We start from the raw sequence: 21,629 nt of genomic DNA on the forward strand, positions 1-21,629 counted from the left end.
CGCTGGGAAGTGTAGTTTTTCCTTCCGGGTCTACCGGGGTGCGGAGATCCCAGGCTACCTCCGCGTTGTTGACCCGCACGCGCTACGTCCTCCCGGTCTTAGTTACGGCTCCGTGCGGCCGGTCTCCACGGATGACAGGCTGAGCTTCCTTCGGCCAGTTTCCCAAGGCTTCAAGAGGGGACTGGGCAGAAAGGGGGGACCTGGAACCCTGGCGGCTTCCGTTTCAGTCTTTTGAGAGCTAGCCCCCCCATTCCAGTCCTCCCCACACGCTCGGCCTACCTGCTTTCAGAAACCCGCTCCCAGGATAAGACAGCCACTGGGCCCGGGGGGCCGCTCCCCAGACCACGTTCTTCCCTCCCTCCCTCTGCGCCTTCCCCTTCTCTTCCGTGAACCCGGCTTCCCTGGTCTCCCCACCAGCCGCCTCGAGTTCAATTCCGAGACGCGGAATTGGAGGAGGGAGTTGGGCCCGCGATGACACTTAACAAAGTCCTTGGGGACCTTGATTCCCAGGGAAGAATGGCAATGACCCAGCACGGATTGGGGACCCACTCAGGCAGCCCAGAAAGAGGGAGATTATACAAACAGATGTAAAGAACCACTTAACAACATATGGGAACCTGTTTACAAGGCTGGGACAGGATGTGAGGTGCGAAGAAACCAGTTTCAACCGAGTGGTGTTATCAGAAAAAGATGCCATCTCAATATTGGTTTGTGTTTATTTTCCACTGACCCTGTGGGTGAAGATATCCTTGATCATTATCCCATCTGAACATGTTCCTGCTCAACCAGTGTTACATCACCAGGTAATACTGTCCAACTGGAGTCTTGCCGTTGGCTCTTTTCATCTCGTCACCCTCTCTAGCCCACTAGGCTTAACCATACCTTTTTTTTTTTCTTGGCAAACGAAAAGGTCCAGAAGCTATAAAATTTAGTTGAGTGGTTCAGTTAAGCACATGTTTGTTGTGGCAGTAAGCAGTGCTAGCGATTTGAAAATGAATAAGACAAAGTCCTTGCAGAAAGTTTATATTCTAGCGATATGTTGCAAAAAATCTGCAATTTCATGATCCTTCAGTATCAAGTATGTTGTTGGTAGGAAATAAAGGACTGTGTTATATACGCTGGGAGAAGCCCAGGTCAGGGACCAACCAAGGATTGTTAGTGGCATGAGCTTAAAAACTTAGACATTTTAATCCACATTTCACACTTAAGTGTCTTTTAAACCTGTCCTTTTAAAAGATAATTTCTCAAAGGTTCTTTTCATAAACATTATCTTTATGTTCTTACTACCTTTTTCTTACATTGAGGAAACATATAGTACATGTTTCCGAATGAGTACATAAAGTACAAATCAAAGACACTGAAAAAATATTAAGGAAATTATCAAATATATTTTCTAATTCATGGATCAAAATAATTCTGCTTCCACTTTTGTTCCTTCACAGGTTAAAAGATATGGAGATATCCATCAGGATTTGGAGAAGAGTCCCAGTAGTTATTAAAATTCTGGATTAGATCTACTAGGAAAGGTAAAGAAACCAAGAGTCTCCTAAGAAGAAGGAATTATAACAGTTTACCAAACGTTTTTCAAATATAGATGTCAATTAGGTGCTACACCTTGCCGAAGAACTAAAACAAGAGAAAAGTAGTTTATGATCCAACCTAAAGGCATTTAGGTGAGGGCAGGAAGACATATGCTGATAATTAAACTCTGAGAAGGTTTATTCAGGCAGCTCTTAGGAGAGTTTTTGGTTGGTTGTTTGTTTTTAGCTAGATTTAAATATGTCCATTTAAAGAAAAAGCAAAAACTAACCTTTGATCACCAAGAAGGGCCTGACACTGTTTCAGTCACTTCTACATATATTGAATCACTTAATCCTCATAATAACCCCATGAGACAGGTATTACTATCCCCTGTCTATAGAAATGAAAATCGAAGTCCAAAGGCTAAGCAGTTTACCCTAAATTTTAAAGCTGGTGGTAAATGGCAAAGCCAAGGTTTGAATCCAGTTCTGTGTTGTCATTCTTTCCACCACACCAGCCAGCTTCCCTTAACTGAAAACTGGGTGATGGGCCAAAGGACCAATGAGACACCACCTTCCTGAGCTTATTCAAAGCAGGAACAGGATCATACTCAACTGCTTTTGCCACAGATACCACAATATTTAGCCCTTAGCAAGAGTTTAATATGTCTGTTTGATCTGAGTTGATATGAACTTGATCCTCTCTGAAGAGAATATTTAAGCAAAGACACCAACGAGGAGGAGTCAGTTGTGAGCACACTGAGGAAGAACATTACAAGCACGGGGAACAGCAAGTACAAAGACCCTGAGGTAGGAAGTTGCTTGGTTGTATCTGAGGAACAACCAGGAAGCTCAAAATGATTGGCGCGAAGAGGGAGAGAAGGAAACAGGAAGAAGTTGATTTTGCAGAGGAAGCCAGGGGTCAGGTCCTTCAGTGCCACTGCCACTCACTTTAAAAGAGATAAAGCCCCAATAACCCCTGATCAACAGATTATGTTGCTTCACAGGAGAAAGGAAGCAAGACTGAGCTGTTAGAAATAATATGTGCCAGGTAAAGGGGTAAGATGTTTAAGTGTATTGTTTCAATTAATCCTCACATCAGTTGTACTGACTTAGGTATTATCCCAGTTTTACAGTTTGATAAAATGGGGAAAGAGAAATATTAAATAATGTGGTTTACAATTTGTCAGTGGCAGAGACAGGATTTGACTCCAGTCTCTGACTCCAAAGCTAAAGCCTGCTCTTTGTAATGTATCACATTTTCTCATTTGAAATACTGAATAAAAAAGAAGAGATCCATGCATGCATGCATTGAAAACAGAATTATTGTTCATTGCTATGTGACAGACATTTAGAAATAGTATTAAAATGAAATAGAGCATTTAAAAAAATCTTTGTATGATTTCTTTCTCACCAGTCATTTGCTTTTAATACTTTGCATATTTGCAGGTAGATGGACTATAAGGCACTTGCCCAACAAACTGCTCAAGAAATTTTAGGTTACTATCAAGATTCATCAGGCTGGAAAGTGGTTAAGAATTCAGTAAGAAAACAAGTTAAATATATTTCAAGAGTTTGTTTTTTAATGGAAAACAAATTATTGCAAAGACTTTTTTTTAATATTTTCTTTTACAAACCAAAAAAGGTTTTTACTTTCATTTTTTTTGTTTGTTTTTTTATATTTCATTTCTTTCTGTATCTGACAGCTAATTTATTTGTGGATTTTTTATTCCTCTTTGAGAAAAAAATAACTGTTTCCAGCAAGGCTTCTAAAAAATTCCATGGAAATCTGTGAGTACAATTTCCTATTTATAATCATGGTTTTGAATTCAATGACATTGATCTATCTAGAATTCAGTGCTGCTGCTACTGCTGCTAAGTTGCTTCAGTCGTGTCCGACTCTGTGCAGCCCCATAGATGGCAGCCCACCAGGCTCCCCCGTCCCTGGGATTCTCCAGGCAAGAACACTGGAGTGGGTTGCCATTTCCTTCTCCAGTGCATGAAAGTGAAAAGTGAAAGTGAAGTTGCTTAGTCGTGCCCAACTCTTAGCGACCCCATGGACTGCAGCCTACCAGGCTCCTCCGTCCATGGGATTTTCCAGGCAAGAGTACTGGAGTGAGTTGCCAGTGCCTTCTCCAAGAATTCAGTGCTACTTCATTAGCTATAAGACATTATTGGATAGTGAACAGGAAATAGAAATTACTTATAAAGTCACTTGGTTGAAACATGGATTAATAAAAATAGAGTAATATGTACCATCGAATTTTCAAACTTGAAAACAGAAAAAAAAAATCACTTCTAGTGAATACGTCACAAAGCTAGGAAATTTCCACTTCAAGAACTAATAACTGTAAAAATAGATTGGTTTTTTCATAGAGTATTTTGTGGTCTTTTCAACATTTCACCTTTCCATTAAGTGAACCACTTAAAGATAAAGTTTATTTCCCCAATATATTTTTCTTGCAAATATATATAATTTTTTCTGTAAGTGCTTTTAAGGATATTGTGTATGTGTGTGTGTACACATGTGTGCACGTTTAGTTCCACAGTTGTATCCGACTCTTTGCAACCCATGAACTTTAACCCTCTAGGCTACTCTGTCCATGGAATTTTCCTGGCAAGAATACTGAAGTGGGTTGCCATTTCCTCCTCCAGGGGATCTTCCCGACCCAGGGATCGAACTTATGTCTTCTGAGTCTCTTGCATTGGCAGGCAGATTCTTTTATAATTTTTTCTGTAAGCTGCTTTTTAAGGATATTTTTTAGGAACCTGTTGTTTCAAATTCAAATACACTAAGGGAAATTGTGCAGACGTTTTTTAAACCATATTTTTAAGAGTTGTTCATTTATTGATCATGATATGTTATTTAGAAAACCAAATTTGACTCAGTTTTTTTTGATGGCGGGGGCAGGGGGGAGGGTTGTTGTTCAGTGGCTCAGTGGTGTCCGACTCTTTCCGACCCCATGGACTGCAGCACTCGAGGCTTCCCGGTCCTTCACCATCTCCCTGAGCTTGCTCAAACTCATGTCCATTGAGTCACTGAGCGCATTCAACCGTCTCATCCTCTGTCACCCCCTTCTCCTCCTGCTTTCAACCTTTCCCAGCATCAGGGTCTTTTCTAATGAGTCAGTTCTTCCCATCAGGTTGCCCAAGTATTGGAGCTTCAGCTTCAGCATCAATCCTTCCAATGAATAATCAGGGTTGATTTCCTCTAGAGTGGTATCATCTGCATATCTGAGGTTGTTGATATTTCTCCCAGCAATCTTGATTAGAGCTTATGAGTCATCCAGCCCAGCAATTCACATGATGTACTCTGCATAGAAGTTAAATAAGCAGGGTGACAATATACATACAGCCTTGCCTATTCCTTTCCCAACTTTAAAGCAGTCCATCATTTCATGTCCAGTTCTAACTGTTGCTTCTTGTTCTGAATACAGATTTCTCAGGAGACAGGTAAGGTGGTCTGGTATTCCCATCTCTTTAAGAATTTTCCACAGTTTGTTGTGATCCACACAGTCAAAGCCTTTAGCAGAAGTCAGTGAAGCAGAAAATTGGAGAAGGAAATGGCAACCCACTCCAGTGTTCTTGCCTGGAGAATCCCAGGGACAGGGGAGCCTGCTGGGCTGCTGTCTATGGGGTCGCACAGAGTCAGACACGACTGCAGCGACTTAGCAGCAACAGCAGTGAAGCAGAAATAGATGTTTTTCTGGAATTCCCTTGCTTTTTCTTTGATGCAACAGATGTTGGCAATTTGATCTCTGGTTTTCTAAACCCTGCATTTTCTAAATCCAGCTTGTAAATCTGAAGTTCTCAGTTCATGTACTGTTGAAGCCTAGTTTGAGGGGTTTTGAGCATTACCTTGCTAGCACATGAAATGAGTGCAGTTGTATGGTTTGAACATTCGTTGGCACTGCCTTTCTTTGGGATTGGAGTGAAAACTGACAGTTTAATTATAATACAGACAGACCCATTTATTATATATTGTCTATGGCTGTTTCACTGCTGCACTAATAAAGTTGAATAATTGCAACATGGAACATGAAGTCTATGTTCTATGTCATGAAGCAAAGCCAAATTATTTACCATCTGGCTCTTTACTGAAAAGTTTTTTGACCTCTGCTTATATCATATTATTCTTAAGAGTTAAGGCCACAAGATGCTGCACAACCACACAAGCATCTCATCAGTTACTTGAGGCTTATGATAAATACAGCATGTAAAAGTTTATGAGAAAGAATTTAGAAAAATTGTAAATGAAAGTAGTCCTTTTAAAAAGACAACAATAGGGACTTCCCTGATGGTCCAGTGGTTAAGCATCCACCACCCTATACAGGGGACATGATTCAATCCCTGCTTGGGGAACTGAGATCCCACAAGCCATAGGGCAACTACACCCACTCCCCTTGACTACTGAGCATGTGCACTCTGGAGACAAGCCAGACCCAGAGGGGAGCCCGCACACAGCAACAAAGGCCCACCTGGGTTCTGCGACTAAGACACGGTGCAGCCAAATAATTAAAAAAAAAAAAAAAAAAAAAAAAAAGACAACTATAGAAACAGTACAAACAAAATTTGTTGAAAAATGAATTTTTAAATACTTTATATTAACTATTGTAATACGTATTTAAATAAAACTGTTACTGGCTTCCCTGGTGGCTCAGTGGTAAAGAATCCGCCTCCCAATGCAGGAGACACAGGCTTGATCTCTGGGTCAGGAAGATCCCCTGGAGAAGGGAATGGCAACCTGCTCCAGTATTCTTGCCTGGAGAATTCCATGGACAGAGGAGTCTGACCGGCTACAGTCCATGGGGTCACAAAAGAGTCAGACATGACTTAGCAACTAAACAACAACTTACAATGGAATATTAGTATTTTAAATCACTAATATTACCTTCAAATTTTCTTTATATTATTTGTTAAATTAGTGTGCTTAATACTGTGATACCATATTTTCAACTTAGGCTAAATTCAATTAAATTTTGAATTTTCTTTATTTTGTTAACCATAGATATCGTGTTGAAGCAATGATTCCAGAATCGACATCTAAACTATCTGATTTCCTCTTCAAACCTGAAAACAGAGTCACATGGGACAAATCATTGAAAATGCACAACATGGTACTAAAGATTGATTTGGTAATCTATTGTTTAATGTTGGACTTTTACTGTATTCATGCAGTTTTAGCTTTTATATCTTAGTGATTTCAGTTTATTACATCTGTATTTTATATATTCAAATCAAGTTGAAATCTTTATAAAAAGCTTAAAACTTTTTTCTTTATTAATTGAGAGTTCAATTCCAGTTAGCTTTATTCTATTTTTAGTGCATACCACATTCTGAAACTGGTCAGCTTTCCTGCAGATGTGTGCCTTTGGGTATTGATAGGACTGAACTCATGGATTTGCCTCCTCCATCAAGGGGAAAAAAAATTAAGCATGCCTTGTTGATGGAAGTCAGTAGATTTATCGTAGTCATAACACACTAGATAACATTGTAGATACTGTTAAGGACTTAGGAACAAATAGTATGTAACTTTTTACAAGCATGTGTGAAATAACATTATGAGGTTGTGGTTTTAGAAACACTTTCAAATACATTATCTCAGAGATGAAGGGGAAGAATAAAAACAGAGAAAAGAAAAATAGAGGTAATGGAGTAGGAAGTTAAAGTCCTAGAGGTGAGAGAAAGGAAGACAGAATGCAACAGGCAAAATGGGGCTTAGAAGGGCAGAGGAGCAGGGTGAGGGGAGGCCACACTGAGAGCTCAGGAGGAGAGGAAATGGGTGAAACAAGAGAGACTGAGAGACTGAGATGCGGTGGGAAGGGGGAGAAACAGAAGACGGGAGTCGGCTGAGGGACTCCGAACTCTGCTGCAGTACCATGTCACTCTGGTACTTAACGAAGACTGCTAGATGTCACCATACGTAAATTACACCTTAGCAGGCTGTTTTTCAGAGAAGGCAATGGCAACCCACTCCAGTACTCTTGCCTGGAAAATCCCATGGATGGAAGAGCCTGGTAGGCTGCAGTCCATGGGGTTGGGAAGAGTCGGACATGACTGAGCGACTTCACTTTCACTTTTCACTTTCATGCATTGGAGAAGGAAATGGCAACCCACTCCAGTGTTCTTGCCTGGAGAATCCTAGGGATGGGGGAGCCTGGTAGGCTGCCATCTATGGGGTCACACAGAGTCGGACACGACTGAAGTGACTTAGCAGCAGCAGGCTGTCTTTAAAAAATGACTTCTATATTTTGGCTAATAATAATTTTATTAGAAGGAAATGGTAGAGGTGAAGAATGTTGGCGGAATGCAAACTTTTATGATTTTTACAAACAGTTGCATTTGTAAAATTCCAGATTACTGAGTCTGGTTCTTTAAGTCTCCAAGCCCATTTCACTCATCAAACAAATGTCCCACATACCTGCCATCACTTTACCGTTTATTTACAACTCTGTAGGTTAACTGCACCTCCTTCTATTAAACTGATTTTAAAATCTGGAATGAGGGTGAGGTTGCAGAAAAGCCCGGGAAGGTAAAGTAGTTTCATCTTGGAGAAAGGCTCTGGAGTTCTTGTCCACAGAGAACACATGTCTGTGACCCTCTTGGGATTTGAACTTGGTCTATCACAAATGAAATGCAAACATTGTTATTGTTTCATTCATAATTATATGATACTAATTATACAGTTTTGTTAGCATTTCAGATATTTCTGTTTTTGCTGCAAGTCAGCTACAATAATGGAAAGTATAGTAGATTTGGCATCAAAAGACTTGAAAACATATTCAGAGAAATTTCAGTTCAGTTCAGTTGCTCAGTCGTGTCCGACTCTTTGCGACCCCGTGGACTGCAGCACACCAGGCCTCCCTGTCCATCACCAACTCCTGGAGTTTACTCAAACTCATGTCCTTTGAGTCAGTGATGACACCCAACCATCTCATCCTCTGTCGTCCCCTTCTCCTCCTGCCTTCAATCTTTCCCAGCATCAGGGTCTTTTCAAATGAGTCAGTTCTTCGCATCAGGTGGCCAGAGAAATTTAGATTTGCCCAAGGTCAACACAGACAGTGTATGGTAGACCCAGGACTTATACTGATCTCCTGATTCAGATTTGATGTCTTTTTCAGTATACCATAATATCTCTGAATCACATTACACAATGAGAAGACTTTTTCTGCCTTCTTATGAATGTTTGTAGCATTCATTTTGCAAGGGTGCATTTTAATTGACTCATTCACTCCATTGGTGAGGAAGGGATTCCTGCTCTAGGGTTATGGCGGTGGTCAAACAAACACTTTGACACCAGCACTTAGACAAATAAGATCTACAGCAGTTTATTAAGACTAATCACAGCCCAGGAAAGGAAGACTGTTAAGACTTTGTTAAATTAACATTTGTTGGTGGGGCACAGGATGCCAGTGGTGAGCCAGGTTCAACAAATGACCACAAAAGAAATTGAAATAGAGAAGTTTATTACAGTCCTGGAGGAAGTGCATAGCACACGTCAGGGGCCCTGTGTGGGGTGGTCAATGCAGGGTGCAGACAGAGGTGGACTTGTGCCTTTATTAGGGTCTGTGGGTAGAGTGCTTTGGGGCTCCTAGGCTAAGGCAAGATTGATCATTTGGAACCAAACATGGCAGGATTTTAGTAAACTACACAGGTGGTCTGATTTAAGGGGCTCACAAGGGGAAGGTCCTGGGAAGTGTGGGAGACTGCTGACCAGAAGGGCTGTTGGGGAAGTCATATCAGGAACTTATATTTGCTTGCGACTCTGCGGGCTATTATCTAGGCTATGCTTACGTGAGAGAGCTGGTGTTAGTTTAAGCCCCCGCAGGCTGCTTGGCCAAACAAAATGGATGCTGAGGCAGCAGTACGTGGAGTAGCTCAGCTAAGCTGCCCAGGACACACCATGCCCCGCAGTGTGACAGGGGAGTTGCACTCAGTAACAGAGTTAATAACCAGGAGTTGTGCACAGCAGGTTTTGTAGTATCAAGAAGCTGAGGTGACCCCTGATTCTTGCAGGAGGATCTGATTGGTTGTTGGACTAACTCTACAGGATAGCAGGGTACTGAAACCCACTACTCAGGTGTAAGTAGGAACTGTGTCTTATCCTGCTGATAAGGAGAGTTGTTGGACTAAGGGCTCTTATCTATGGGAACAGAGTGAAGAGAGGATCTTGCAGTTTGGCCATTCAAGACTCAATTTTAACAGATGTCAAAGCAGCACATATACTGGTCTTTAATTTTAGGCTTTACACCACAGGCTGCTACGTCAATATGTTATTCTGAATATATTACCTAGTCAGTGTGGAGTAGCAGACACACTGTTGTACTGGAAATCTGGAAACCCAGGTTCTAGTTCTGTACATCTCTCTAGCTCTACACGTTAACTTAATCGCTAAGTCGCTTCAGTCGTGTCCGACTCTGTACGACCCCAATGTTAGGCTTCAATTTCTTCATCTAAAAATTCAAATATTAGATAATATCAAGATTCTTTTCTAAATTTATTGTATTTGTAATTTATATTAACCCCTTGTTAGATATATTATTTGCAAATATTTTCTCCCACTCTGTGGGTCGCCTTTTCATTTTGTTAATGGTTTCCTTTGCTGTGCAGAGGCATTTTAGTTTAATGTAGTCCCACTCTTTTATTTTTGCTTTTGTTGCCTTGCACTTATAATTACACATCTAATATTTCTTTAACACTGAAAATGCAAGCTGACTTGGTGATAAATTCTTAAAACCTCAAAGCCATGCTTTTTCCAAAAACAGGCCAAACTTAGTGAAATTCTTTGGGGAGCAGTACAAAGAACAGATATTAAATAATTGTTTCAATCTTTATGATTTGATTTGTTTCAGGATACATTCCTGTGTCATACCATTACAGAAAGTTTTGCCATGGGCTCAATTTCCCCCCGAGACTTTATCAACTTAGTCTCTTTGAAGCACTACGAAGGGAATATGGATGTTATCAGCTGTAAGTTGAAACATTTTGCCCACACTTGGGAATTACTATGAGTCATTAATAAATTTTTTTCTTTTAACTCACAGTTTGAAAGAATATTTTCAATTAATTATTCTTATATTTATTTGGTGAGTCCAATAAATACATGTGTACTGTAGGTAAGCCTGAAGTTTTTAACCTAATTCTGGAGGTGCCATTTATATCATAGTCAATGACTGTGGCGTCTCCTGGCCTTTTTGCAGCATATACCCTGCAGCACTGAATAGATATTTGCGGCTAAACCTTCACAGCGTACATCACAAAACTACCAAGAAACAAAATGGATCTTTGGATATATACTTCTATATTTGAATATGTAGAATGGGTATATTTAAAAACTGATAAAAATCCTGAAGAAAATTCCACTAGATAGCTCTTTTCATAAATGTGCTTACATTTCTTTTAAAAACTGAAAGTTTTAACATACTCTTATCCATTGCTTGTTGCTCAGTCACTAAGTTGTGTCCAACTCTTCATGATCCCATGGACTGTAGCCAACCAGGCTCCTCTGTCCGTGGGATTTCCCAGGCAAGAATACTGAAGTGGGTTGCCATTTATTTCTCCAGTCCTTATCCTACCCCCCACCCCCAGCCAAAAATGTGTCACTCTGTAAAATGCAAATGTGTAGACACTTGCCATTTGCATTATTCACTTAAAACATACCAGTTTACACCCCAGAGATCTTTGGACTCCTAGAACTCAAGATAATTTATGGAGAAGGGACTTTGGTAGAACAGTAGTAGCCTAGAGCCTGTTTTTTTCCTCTGAAATTCAATTTAATCTCGCTACTCCTATGTGAATAGTTGCCCCTACTGTAACTATTTGGGGACAGGGACAGTTAACTGTTGCTAATTACTCTTTTCCGCTTGTAGGACTCTAAGTTTCAGAGTACAAGTCTGAGTAATAGCTCTGCTAATAGCACTCACGCGCACAATTAGCTCTGTTGACCGTATATACCACTGGGGACTGATGTTCATCACTTTCACATATTTGTCTCATATATTTTCATACAACTGTCATTAGTCATCTCATTTTCAAATGAGGGCACATAAAAACTTATTCACTGCCTATAACACAAAATACTGGCCATTTGAATCAGAGATCTCTTATTGATCTCTTATTGTCTATCTTGAAACCATTCTATTTGTGTCTCATTTTTGATGGTCAGAAGGAAGGTCAAAAAGAAGTATAGAAGATAAAATCCATGAATAGTTATAATCAGTCATTCAGTGATCACTACTGAATTTGCTTTTAAGTGATTTTCTTTGAATGAGTTTTTGATGAACACTGATAGTTTTCTTCTTAATGTTTCCACTGTTGTTTAGCTTACTGTGTACTTTGCTTTTAGCGAAATGTTTTGCAGGCATTTTCTCACCAGTAAGGAAACTGAAGTTTACAGAAATCAAGTTACATAGCTAAGCAGCAGCTCAAGTCTTTCTGATTTTCCAGAATCTGTGCTAACTACCATACTGCGTGCCTCACAAAAGACCCATACTTGTTTGTGGAATGTAACAAAATTAAAAAAAATAAAGACAAATATAATCTCCATATTTTAAACAGAGAAAAAATATGTTAATATCAATTTTGACAGTACCATTTTGCCAACGTAACTGGCTCTATTAAGATGATGGAACAGATCGTGAAAATGGGAAATGCAAACACATTTCCCACATTTTGTCTCCTAACTAGAGCTTAATGTTGTATTTCCTACTGAAGTGATTATGTATATTAAAATCATATAGGAAAATTCTCTGATGAGCAGGATTCAGTTGCACAGACTAAAGAAATACATATTTTAAAATGTTTTTAGGAAGAGTATCTATAATTATCATAAACGTGAAGATAATCAGATCTCCTCCCTTCTACCTTCACATGCAGTTTTGCAGTTACACTGCATAATTCCTAAAACAAAATCTACTGATTTTTAATCATACATTGAAGTTAGCTACAGGGAATTGGCAGAAAAGAGCATTTAAACTGCCTCCATTGACAGGCTAAATAACACATCAAATATTTTATTTTAAAAATGATAAACCAAAAAAATCTATCCTAGTAGATTAGTCTGTTTCTTTGCAATTTCTGCTTCAGACCTCAGAAAGTAAATAAATTATACTTTTAACAGTTCTTCTTGTGTGTAAAAGGTAGCAGTGTCTTTAGAAGTACTAGCGTGAAAAAGTTTAAGAGGACAGTAGTGATACTTTTTCATGCTAGTACTTGTAGTATGATACTTTTTCATTTTTGGCCTGTGTACACACTCAAGTGTGCAAACATACATACCTATGTTAATTAATGTCAGTGTTAAATCAAATGCTATGTCATGCATTTTTGAAAATATGTTACTGGAAACAGAATTTTTCATCTTTGTGGCATAGGTTTCATTTTAATTTTTCTTTTGATCACTTAGCTACTAGTGTGGATTTTCCAGCATATCCTCCATCCTCAAGTTACATCCGAGGTTATAACCATGCTTGTGGCTATATATGTTTACCTGTGCAAAAGTAAGTGTTATTTCCATATATTTATTGTTTAACCATTTTTTAGTTCAGTTTGTAACTTGCTAACTAACTCACCAGAAATATTTTCTGGTATATCCTGTTGGGGGGAAAAAATGCCCCTAAATACATTTTTTAAAATAGTTTTTCAAGTATTTTTCATCTTAAGTAGAATCAGAATAGATAATTCCCTATAAAGTATAATTTACAGTTTCTGGCACTAGTCACATGTTCACAGACATCATCATGCCCTCCAATGAACCTTAGCCTGATGTTTTATGTTTCTCCATTCGTCACTTCTGTGAATTATTAAAGGATTTTTGCAAATGAAAAATAAATTTCTCTAGAATTATAATAGTTACATTTATCAGCAATGAATCATGCTTTACTTTGAATATATTCTTTCCAGTGGACTACTTACTATGAACAGATACCTGCAGAATAAGCTACCCAGTAGGTAAATTCAGAGAGGGAAGAGCTGGAGAAATTAGAGATGAGTCTCTGCCCACAGGTGGCCAGCCACTGGATAAGATGGTGACATCCAATACACATATTCTGTAAATGCATATATATATTAATTCACTATATATCAGTCTACAACTTTCTTACATATTTGCTAAATGACTTTATATTAAATAAGATACTAGCATATAAAATGACATGTAAAACTTTATATTGGTCAGATATAAACCACTCAGTAGGAGAAAAATATGTATGTGAAGGAAGTCAAAATAAAATGACACTTAGACCCATATTCCTTAATGTTTTCTACTGAATTAGAGAACTAAAAGAAATCCACAAATATTTACATTGATGGACAGGATCATTGGTTCAGATGATGATGATGATGACAATGTAGTCTTTCTCCCCATCTATCAATTTTGATTATATAGCCAAGACTGTATTCTCCACAGCAGGAAAGGATAAAACAAGGGAAAGATTATTACTCCATATCAGGTAGGTGAATCAGCTGCTAGTGGGGACTCTGGTTGGGAAGTTACACAACCTAAGGTGTGCTTCACAGGCAAAGTCCCCTTCTTGCACCTTGTCACCATTCCCTTTCCACTGCAAAAAAAAAAAAGAAAAAAAAAAGAGAGAGAGAGAGAAACACTAATTTAGATATTCTACCCAGAGTGGTAACTCTGCCTAGCAACCTGCTGGAGAAGGATACTGACAAAAAAGTGATTCTTCTGTACCTTTTCCTTTTGTGCAGCTCAAGTCCTGTAGTAAATTTATAAAGCATATTATCTACAGTAAACATACTCTCCAGTAAATCTTGGAAAAGCTTTGTTAAGTGTGTAAAGCCCTAGTAAATTCACATAGAGATTTAAGGCCATACAAATTGCTAATGAGTCCAGCCATTTGAGACAATGTAAAAATAGTCTAAACCCTGCATAGAAAAAGGTTTAGGAAAATAGATGCTCATATGGTTGGTTGGAGCAGTGGTCTTCAAACCCCTCTAAGAGAATTTTGTAAAATTGTATATTGCCTTGCACATTTTTAAGTTGATATTAAAATTTTGCATAGCATTATATCAAGAGGGTGAAATTTCCAGCATACTATAAATCTGATATTTTTACTCTTTTTACCTTGCATAATTTTATCCAAATAAAATATATTTTATGCTTTGGGTTCTTTTATCAATCAGTGTTTATGCTGTGGGTTCTTTTATCAATCACTGTTTACTTTCTATCATACCTCTATAAGAATAAGTACCTAATTTTTAAAATTTGTTTTAATTTCTGCGACCCTAAGTATCTAATGCTGAAGAAGCTGAAGTTGAACAGTTCTATGAAGACCTATAAGACCTTTTAGAACTAACACCCAAAAACAATGTCATTTTCATTATAGGGGCTGCTGCTGCTAAGTCGCTTCAGTCGTGTCCGACTCTGTGCAACCCCAGAGACAGCAGCCCACCAGGCTTCTCCGTCCATGGGATTCGCCAGGCAAGAACACTGGAGTGGATTGCCATTTCCTTCTCCAATGCATGAAAGTGGAAAGTGAAAGTGAAGTCGCTCAGTCATGTCCGACTCTTCCCGACCCCATGGACTGCAGCCTACCAGGCTCCTCCATCCATGGGATTTTCCAGGCAACAGTACTGGAGTGGGGTGCCATTGCCTTCTCCCTCATTATAGGGGACTGGAATGCAAAAGTAGGAAGTCAAGAAATGCCTGGAGTAACAGGCAAATTTGGCTTTGGAGTACAGAATGAAGCAGGGCAAAGGCTAATAGAGTTTTGCCAAGAGAATGCACTGGTCAAAGTAAACGCCGTCTTCCAACAACACAAGAGAAGACTCTACACATGGACGTCACCAGATGGTCAACACCGAAATCAGATTGATTATATTCTTTGCAGCCAAAGATGGAGAAGCTCTATACAGTCAGCAAAAACATGACCGGGAGCTGACTGGCTCGGATCATGAACTCCTTATTCCCAAATTCGGACTTAAATTGAAGGAAGTAGGGAAAACCACTAGACCATTTAGGTATGACCTAAATCAAATCCTTTATGATTATACAGTAGAAGTGAGAAATAGATTTAAGGGACTAGATCTGATAGACAGAGTGCCTGATGAACTATGGACTGAGGTTCGTGACATTTTACAGGAGACAGGGATCAAGACTGTCCTCAAGAAAAAGAAATGCAAAAAAGCAAAATGGCTGTCTGAGGAGGCCTTACAAATAGCTGTGAGACAAGAGAAGTGAAAAGCAAAGAAGAAAAGTAAAGATATACCCATTTAAATGTAGAGTTCCAAAGAATAGCAAGGAGAGATAAGAAAGCCTTCCTCAGCAATCAATGCAAAGAAAGAGGGAAACAATAGAATGGGAAAGACTAGAGATCTCTTCGAGAAAATTAGAGATACCATGGGAACATTTCATGCAAATATGGGCACAATAAGGACAGAAACAGCAAAGACCTAAAAGAAGCAGAAGATATTAAGAAGAGGTGGCAAGAATACACAGAAGAACTGTACAAAAAAGATCTTTACGACCCAGATAATCACGATGGTGTGATCACTGACCTAGAGCCAGATATCCTGGAATGTGAAGTCAAGTGGGCCTTAGAAACCATCACTATGAACAAAGCTAGTGGAGGTGATGGAATTCCAGTTGAGCTATTTCGAATCCTAAAAGATGATGCTGTGAAAGTGCTGCACTCAATATGTCAGCAAATTTGGAAAACTCCGCAGTGGCCACAGGACTGGAAAAGGTCAGTTTTCATTCCAATCCCAAAGAAAGGCAATGCCAAAGAATTCTCAAACTACCGCACAATTGCACTCATCTCACAGGCTAGTAAAGAAATGCTCAAAATTCTCCAAGCCAGGCTTCAGCAATACGTGAACCATGAACTTCCAGATGTTTAAGCTGGTTTTAGAAAAGGCAGAGGAACCTGAGATCAAATTGCCAACATCTGCTGGATGATTGAAAAAGCAAGAGAGTTCCAGAAAAACATCTATTTCTGCTTTATTGACTATGCCAAAGCCGTTGACTGTGTGGATCACAATAAACTGTGGAAAATTCTTCAAGAGATGGGAATACCAGACCACCTGACCTGCCTCTTGAGAAACCTGTATGCAGGTTAGGAGGCAACAGTTAGAACTGGACATGGAACAACAGACTGGTTCCAAATAGGAAAGGGAGTACGTCAAGGCTGTATATTGTCACCCTGCTTATTTAACTTATATGCAGAGTACATAATGAGAAACGCTAGCCTGGAGGAAGCACAAGCTGGAATCAAGATTGCCGGGTGAAATATCAATAATCTCAGATATGCAGATGACACCACCCTTATAGCAGAAAGTGAAGAGGAACTAAAAAGCCTCTTGATGAACGTGCAAGAGGAGGGTGAAAAAGTTGGCTTAAAGCTCAACATTCAGAAAATGAAGATCATGGCATCTGGTCCCATCACTTCATGGGAAATAGATGGGGAAACAGTGGAAACAGTGTCAGACTTTTTTGGGGGGGGCTCCAAAATCACTGCAGATGGTGATTTGCAGCCATGAAATTAAAAGACACTTACTCCTTGGAAGCAAAGTTATGACTAACCCAGACAGCATATTGAAAAGCAGAGACATTACTTTGCCAACAAAGGTCCATCTAGTCAAGGCTATGGTTTTTCCAGTAGTCATGTATGGACATGAGAGCTGGACTATAAAGAAAGCTGAGTGCTGAAGAATTGATGCTTTTGAACTGTGGTGTTGGAGAAGACTCTTGAGAGTCCCATGAACTTCAAGGAGATCCAACCAGTCCATCCTAAAGGAGATCAGTCTTGGGTGTTCATTGGAAGGAATGATGTTGAAGCTGAAACTCCAATACTTTGGGCACCTGATGCCAAGACCTGACTCATTTGAAAAGACCCTGATGCTGGGAAAGATTGAGGGCAGGAGGAGAAGGGGACGACAGAGGATGAGATGGTTAGATGTCATCACCGACTCAATGGACATGAGTTAGGGTAAACTCCAGGAGTTGGTGATGGACAGGGAAGCCTGGCATGCCACAGTTCATGGGGTCACAAAGAGTCAGACATGACTGAGCAACTGAACTGAAGTATCTAAATGTTAAAATAAGTTTATTTGTACTGGTTTAAATTGTTATTATTACCCATTGATCAAAATAAAAATGTATTACATAATTGTTAAATGTAAAAGCAAATTGTTACTGGAAACACTTCTTAGTAGCAAAACTTAGCATTTACTATGTGTCAGACACTGTTACAATTTACAGATACCAAATGTCAACTATTTGATCCTCACAAGAACCCCATAAAGTAATGGTCTTACTATCCCCATTTTGCAGAAAAGAAAATGGAAACCCAGAGAAATTAAGTAACTTTCTCAAGGTTTCACATAGGTAACAGCAAAGCTCAGCTTCAAACTATGCATTCTGGTTTGAGAGTAAATGCTTCTATCACTTACACTCACCTACCTGTAAAAAACGTGGGACAAAAGGCCTGCTCTAGATATCCCATCAGATAGAACGACATCAAGTCTACTTCTACTTTGCATTTTTATGAGTGTAACTGTAGGAAACTTTGTTCACATGAACAGGTGGGTTAAAATGGAGAGTAGAACTCTAGTGCCATCACGCAATCCCTTGACATTCTTCTGAGTTATATTCCACGTTACATAGTGACCTATAATCAAAAATCGTTTTTAATGACTTATCAGCTGACAACTCAATTAGATCCTTAAATTTTATTGAAAGCAAAGAATTGACATGGTAAGGTTTTATTACTGTCATCTGTCATTCACTTTCTTAACTCACTTCCAATTGATGGAATTTTTCCTTTAGCAACTCATGTTTATATGCCAGGGTAAAGCACCTTAGTACTATTCAGTCTTATTTGGGGGAGATGACAGATATCCCTTGGTTCTATAAAGCAGAAGTTTCTATAAAGAAGGCTGGTGTGATCAGGCTGGTGGAACAAAAGCTGGAATGTCCATCAGAGATATATTCTTAGATCAGTTTAAGGAAAAGGTACATGGGAGTCAGAGGTTTGAAAATTTATTCCCTTAAATGTTATTCAGCCTCTCATACCCCTTGGCAAGTCTTCATATCCTCTAGTTTGAAGTTCACTGGGTTAGAATATAAACTACTATGGTCTTCTTGGAAGGTAGATTGGAGTTAACATTTCAAAATGTTAAATACACAAAAACATTGACCTAGAAACTCAATATTTCTAGACATGCAAATGGATATATTACAAGGTGTTTTATTGCAGCTTTATTTATTGTGGCAAAAAGTAAGAAATAACTCCATGATAGTCAATAGAGGACTGGTTAATAGAATATGAAATACCATATGCAATCATTAAAAACAATAAGCTGATCTGTATAGACACAGAGGTGTATGGTATCATACTAAGAGGAAAATGAAACTAGTTCCAGAAAAATAAATATGTCTCATTTTTGCAAAAGTAAGAATGTACATGTGCATGTATATAGGGTACATAAACATATGTGTACACATGTGTTATCTTCCTATATCCATAGATGATAATCTGAACAGATACATTCAACACTATAAATAGTGACTGTCTCTGGGGAACAGAGTGAAGAGGAATTATGAAAATGCTCTACTGTTTAAATTTTCATAAGCATACATTACTTTTATAATTTTAAAAAGTTGATAAAATGACAAGAAAGAAATGATAACTAAAACTGAAGACTTTAAGATATAGTCTGACTACTTAATATTTTTATGTAAAATAATTTTGAGTGTGCAAATCATTCCACATGTTTTTTCCTTCTTCAGTCACTATTTCCCCTGTCATAAGCAGTGTTGGCAATCAATGGTAACTAAGAATCCTGCTTCTAATAAACTTGTAAATTCAATAGATAAAAATTCTTTGTATTTTTTAACTCTTCCTTTGTTTACAGGAATCCAGCATATTCCAAACTAGTGATGTTTGTTCAGACAGAAATGAGAGGAAAATTGGCCCCATCAATAATTGAAGCAACTATGCCTTCCAGTTTAGTAAGCTTCATGATCAATGTAAAAGATGGAATAAAGACACAAAAAATTCCATCAAGACGTGGATATCATCATAATGGGCATTCATCATTCCTAAAGAAGAAATGAGGCCATTTAAAATCATGTGAGGCAGTTACAGCCTTTTGCTTCTAAGTCAATATGCATAAATACTGTGACACTCTTCTGAACAGAATTCTTGAACAAATTACTGAAGGTACTTCGTGAAAATAAGACCACACAGTTGTACAAGACAATAGCATTAAATACAGTGTTTAATCTCATATAAGAATAATGTTAAACAACAAGGGTTCTTAATGCACTTTTATCTTTTGCTTTTTCCCCTGGAAAATTCTCTGCAAAAAGCATCAAAAAGGAAGCATATACAATCAGAAGTCAGCACTAATTAAAGATTAAAATATATTTTAAATTGTTTTACCTACTGCTTAAATCAATAACTGTAGGAAACGTGAACGTAAAAATCGAAAAGAAGTCCGCTAGAATGTTTGACAGTTGATGTCTGTAATGTGCAGGCTTCCCTAATGAATCAGTGGTCAAGAATTCGCCTACCAATACAGGAGATGCAGGTTCGATCCCTGGGTCAGGTAGATCCCCTGGAGGATTGCACGGCAACCCACTCCAGTTTTCTTGCCTGGGAAATCCTATGGACAGAAAAGCCTGGCAGGATGCTATTCATGGGGTCACAAAAATCTTGGACACCTCTTAGTGACCTGTTGGGGAATGTTAACAGGAGGATTCCTACGTGCTGTTTCTCACAAGTCCTTTGTTTCTTTTTAAGCGGAACAGCACACTGCTCCCAGGAACTGGGGTCATTGTGTGAGACAGGCTTGAATCTCCTTTAGTAAACATTCTCTTTACGACAAAACTGCTTAGTCTCGATCCCCTTGAGAGATGGATTGTCTCCTGACCTTGTGATCATCATCATCCCTTGTTCCCTTGGTAACGGTTACTGTACGTTTGGTTTTCTGATCTTTATCATTGACGAAAGAAACTTCTTGTACTGCAGACTATATATACTCACAGAAAAATCATTATAGCACCTTTGCTCCATCAGAGCTTGGGTCCCCGTGTCTGTCTTTCTCTCTCTGTCTCTTCGGCTGATTCCTTGGAGCACAGAGACCGTCTTGTTCACTCTCCTGCCCGGGCTTCTAAGACTCTCTCAAGAAGGTGCCCTGTGCCTTCACCCCTCCTCGAGAGGGCACCCGGTGCCTTCATGAGAGACTTAAGTCCTGTGTCAAGGACTTTGTTGGTTTTCTGCATAAACCAGGGAGTATCAGCCTCTTTCTCTCTTTCACTTTGTTATAGTTGCCTCCGGACCGCCAGGTCCCGGTTCATTAAAGGACCCCAACAATGACCAAACAATAACAACAATCTGGCATCAGGAGCTGAATCATGAATCAATTTCTGGTCTAGCCAGAATGTAGTAGCCCATTCCTCCCAAGTCTTCCCTCCTAAAACTAGAAGACCGTGCACTCACCAGACAAGCATAGGACGACTCCAGCTTAGATGGAAAGAATGTGGCAAACTGGACAAGGACCTGGGCACCTGAGGAATGTCCTAGCAGAGAGTTCTCTGGGTTCCCTTATTACCATCTGTATATTAAAGACGGGGCGCTGCAGAGGACTCCAACCTGGCACTGCTGAATGGCAGGTAGAAATCAGAAGAGGTGGGGGAGGCTTTAGGAAAGAGCCTGTTCCCCTGCTCCTCACGTAGGAGTGTCCACACACAGAAGGCTGGTCCATAGAACTGTAGCCAAACAGCAACCTAAAAACCTCAGCCGCCCCGCCTCCTGGTGTCTGCAAGGTTGAGCAGAAGCTCCCTGTCCACCTTCACCGCCAGAGGCAGGTTCAGAGCCTTGGTATCCCGGCTGGGGTGGTGGCAGTGAAAGCCAGTGGCAAAATGAGCTTTCAGCCCCGCCTGGCAGCACCATGAATTAACCAGCTAGTTCAACGAAGGGCTGCTCACCAGTCAGCTTCCCTGATCCCCGGTGTCACCGCCACCCAGCAAATGCCAAGCGGCCTACCCCACCCAGCTGCGATGGCCTCCCGTCTGTGGTGAGTGGACTGGTGACCCCAAAAGGCATGTCCTTGTCAAATCCCTGGAGCCTGTGACTGTATTTGGAAAAAGGA

At 39.5% G+C, this 21,629-nt stretch overlaps 1 protein-coding gene across 2 annotated transcripts; it reads left to right on the forward strand.

Moving 5' to 3' along the window:
• The first annotated feature begins 10 nt into the window (after positions 1 to 10).
• Positions 11 to 19,900, forward strand: STARD6 (StAR related lipid transfer domain containing 6). 2 transcript variants are annotated; one of them, XM_025273710.3, is made up of 8 exons: positions 11 to 803; positions 1,443 to 1,526; positions 2,970 to 3,063; positions 3,262 to 3,311; positions 6,529 to 6,655; positions 10,373 to 10,490; positions 12,922 to 13,015; positions 19,389 to 19,900. In XM_025273710.3, exons 3-8 carry the CDS (start codon positions 2,974 to 2,976, stop codon positions 19,588 to 19,590), a joined length of 681 nt encoding a protein of 226 aa, XP_025129495.2. In that variant the 5' UTR covers positions 11 to 803; positions 1,443 to 1,526; positions 2,970 to 2,973; the 3' UTR covers positions 19,591 to 19,900. The 2 variants fall into 2 exon arrangements, with proteins under 2 accessions (XP_025129495.2, XP_025129498.2); XM_025273713.3 differs by lacking the exons at positions 2,970 to 3,063; positions 3,262 to 3,311 and having other exon boundaries at positions 1,443 to 2,579.
• Positions 19,901 to 21,629: the final 1,729 nt, after the last annotated feature.

The sequence above is a fragment of the Bubalus bubalis genome, chromosome 22, assembly GCF_019923935.1.
Source record: "Bubalus bubalis isolate 160015118507 breed Murrah chromosome 22, NDDB_SH_1, whole genome shotgun sequence".
NCBI lineage: Eukaryota > Metazoa > Chordata > Mammalia > Artiodactyla > Bovidae > Bubalus > Bubalus bubalis.

What these genes read in the sequence shown, in the direction of transcription:
- STARD6 (XM_025273710.3), top strand. Translation starts at nt 2,974, where the DNA reads ATGGACTATAAGGCACTTGCCCAACAAACTGCTCAAGAAATTTTAGGT. An exon ending in AAAAAATTCCATGGAAATCT is followed by an intron (nt 3,312 to 6,528) that starts GTGAGTACAATT and finishes TGTTAACCATAG; the next exon opens with ATATCGTGTTGAAGCAATGA. An exon ending in ATATGTTTACCTGTGCAAAA is followed by an intron (nt 13,016 to 19,388) that starts GTAAGTGTTATT and finishes CTTTGTTTACAG; the next exon opens with GAATCCAGCATATTCCAAAC.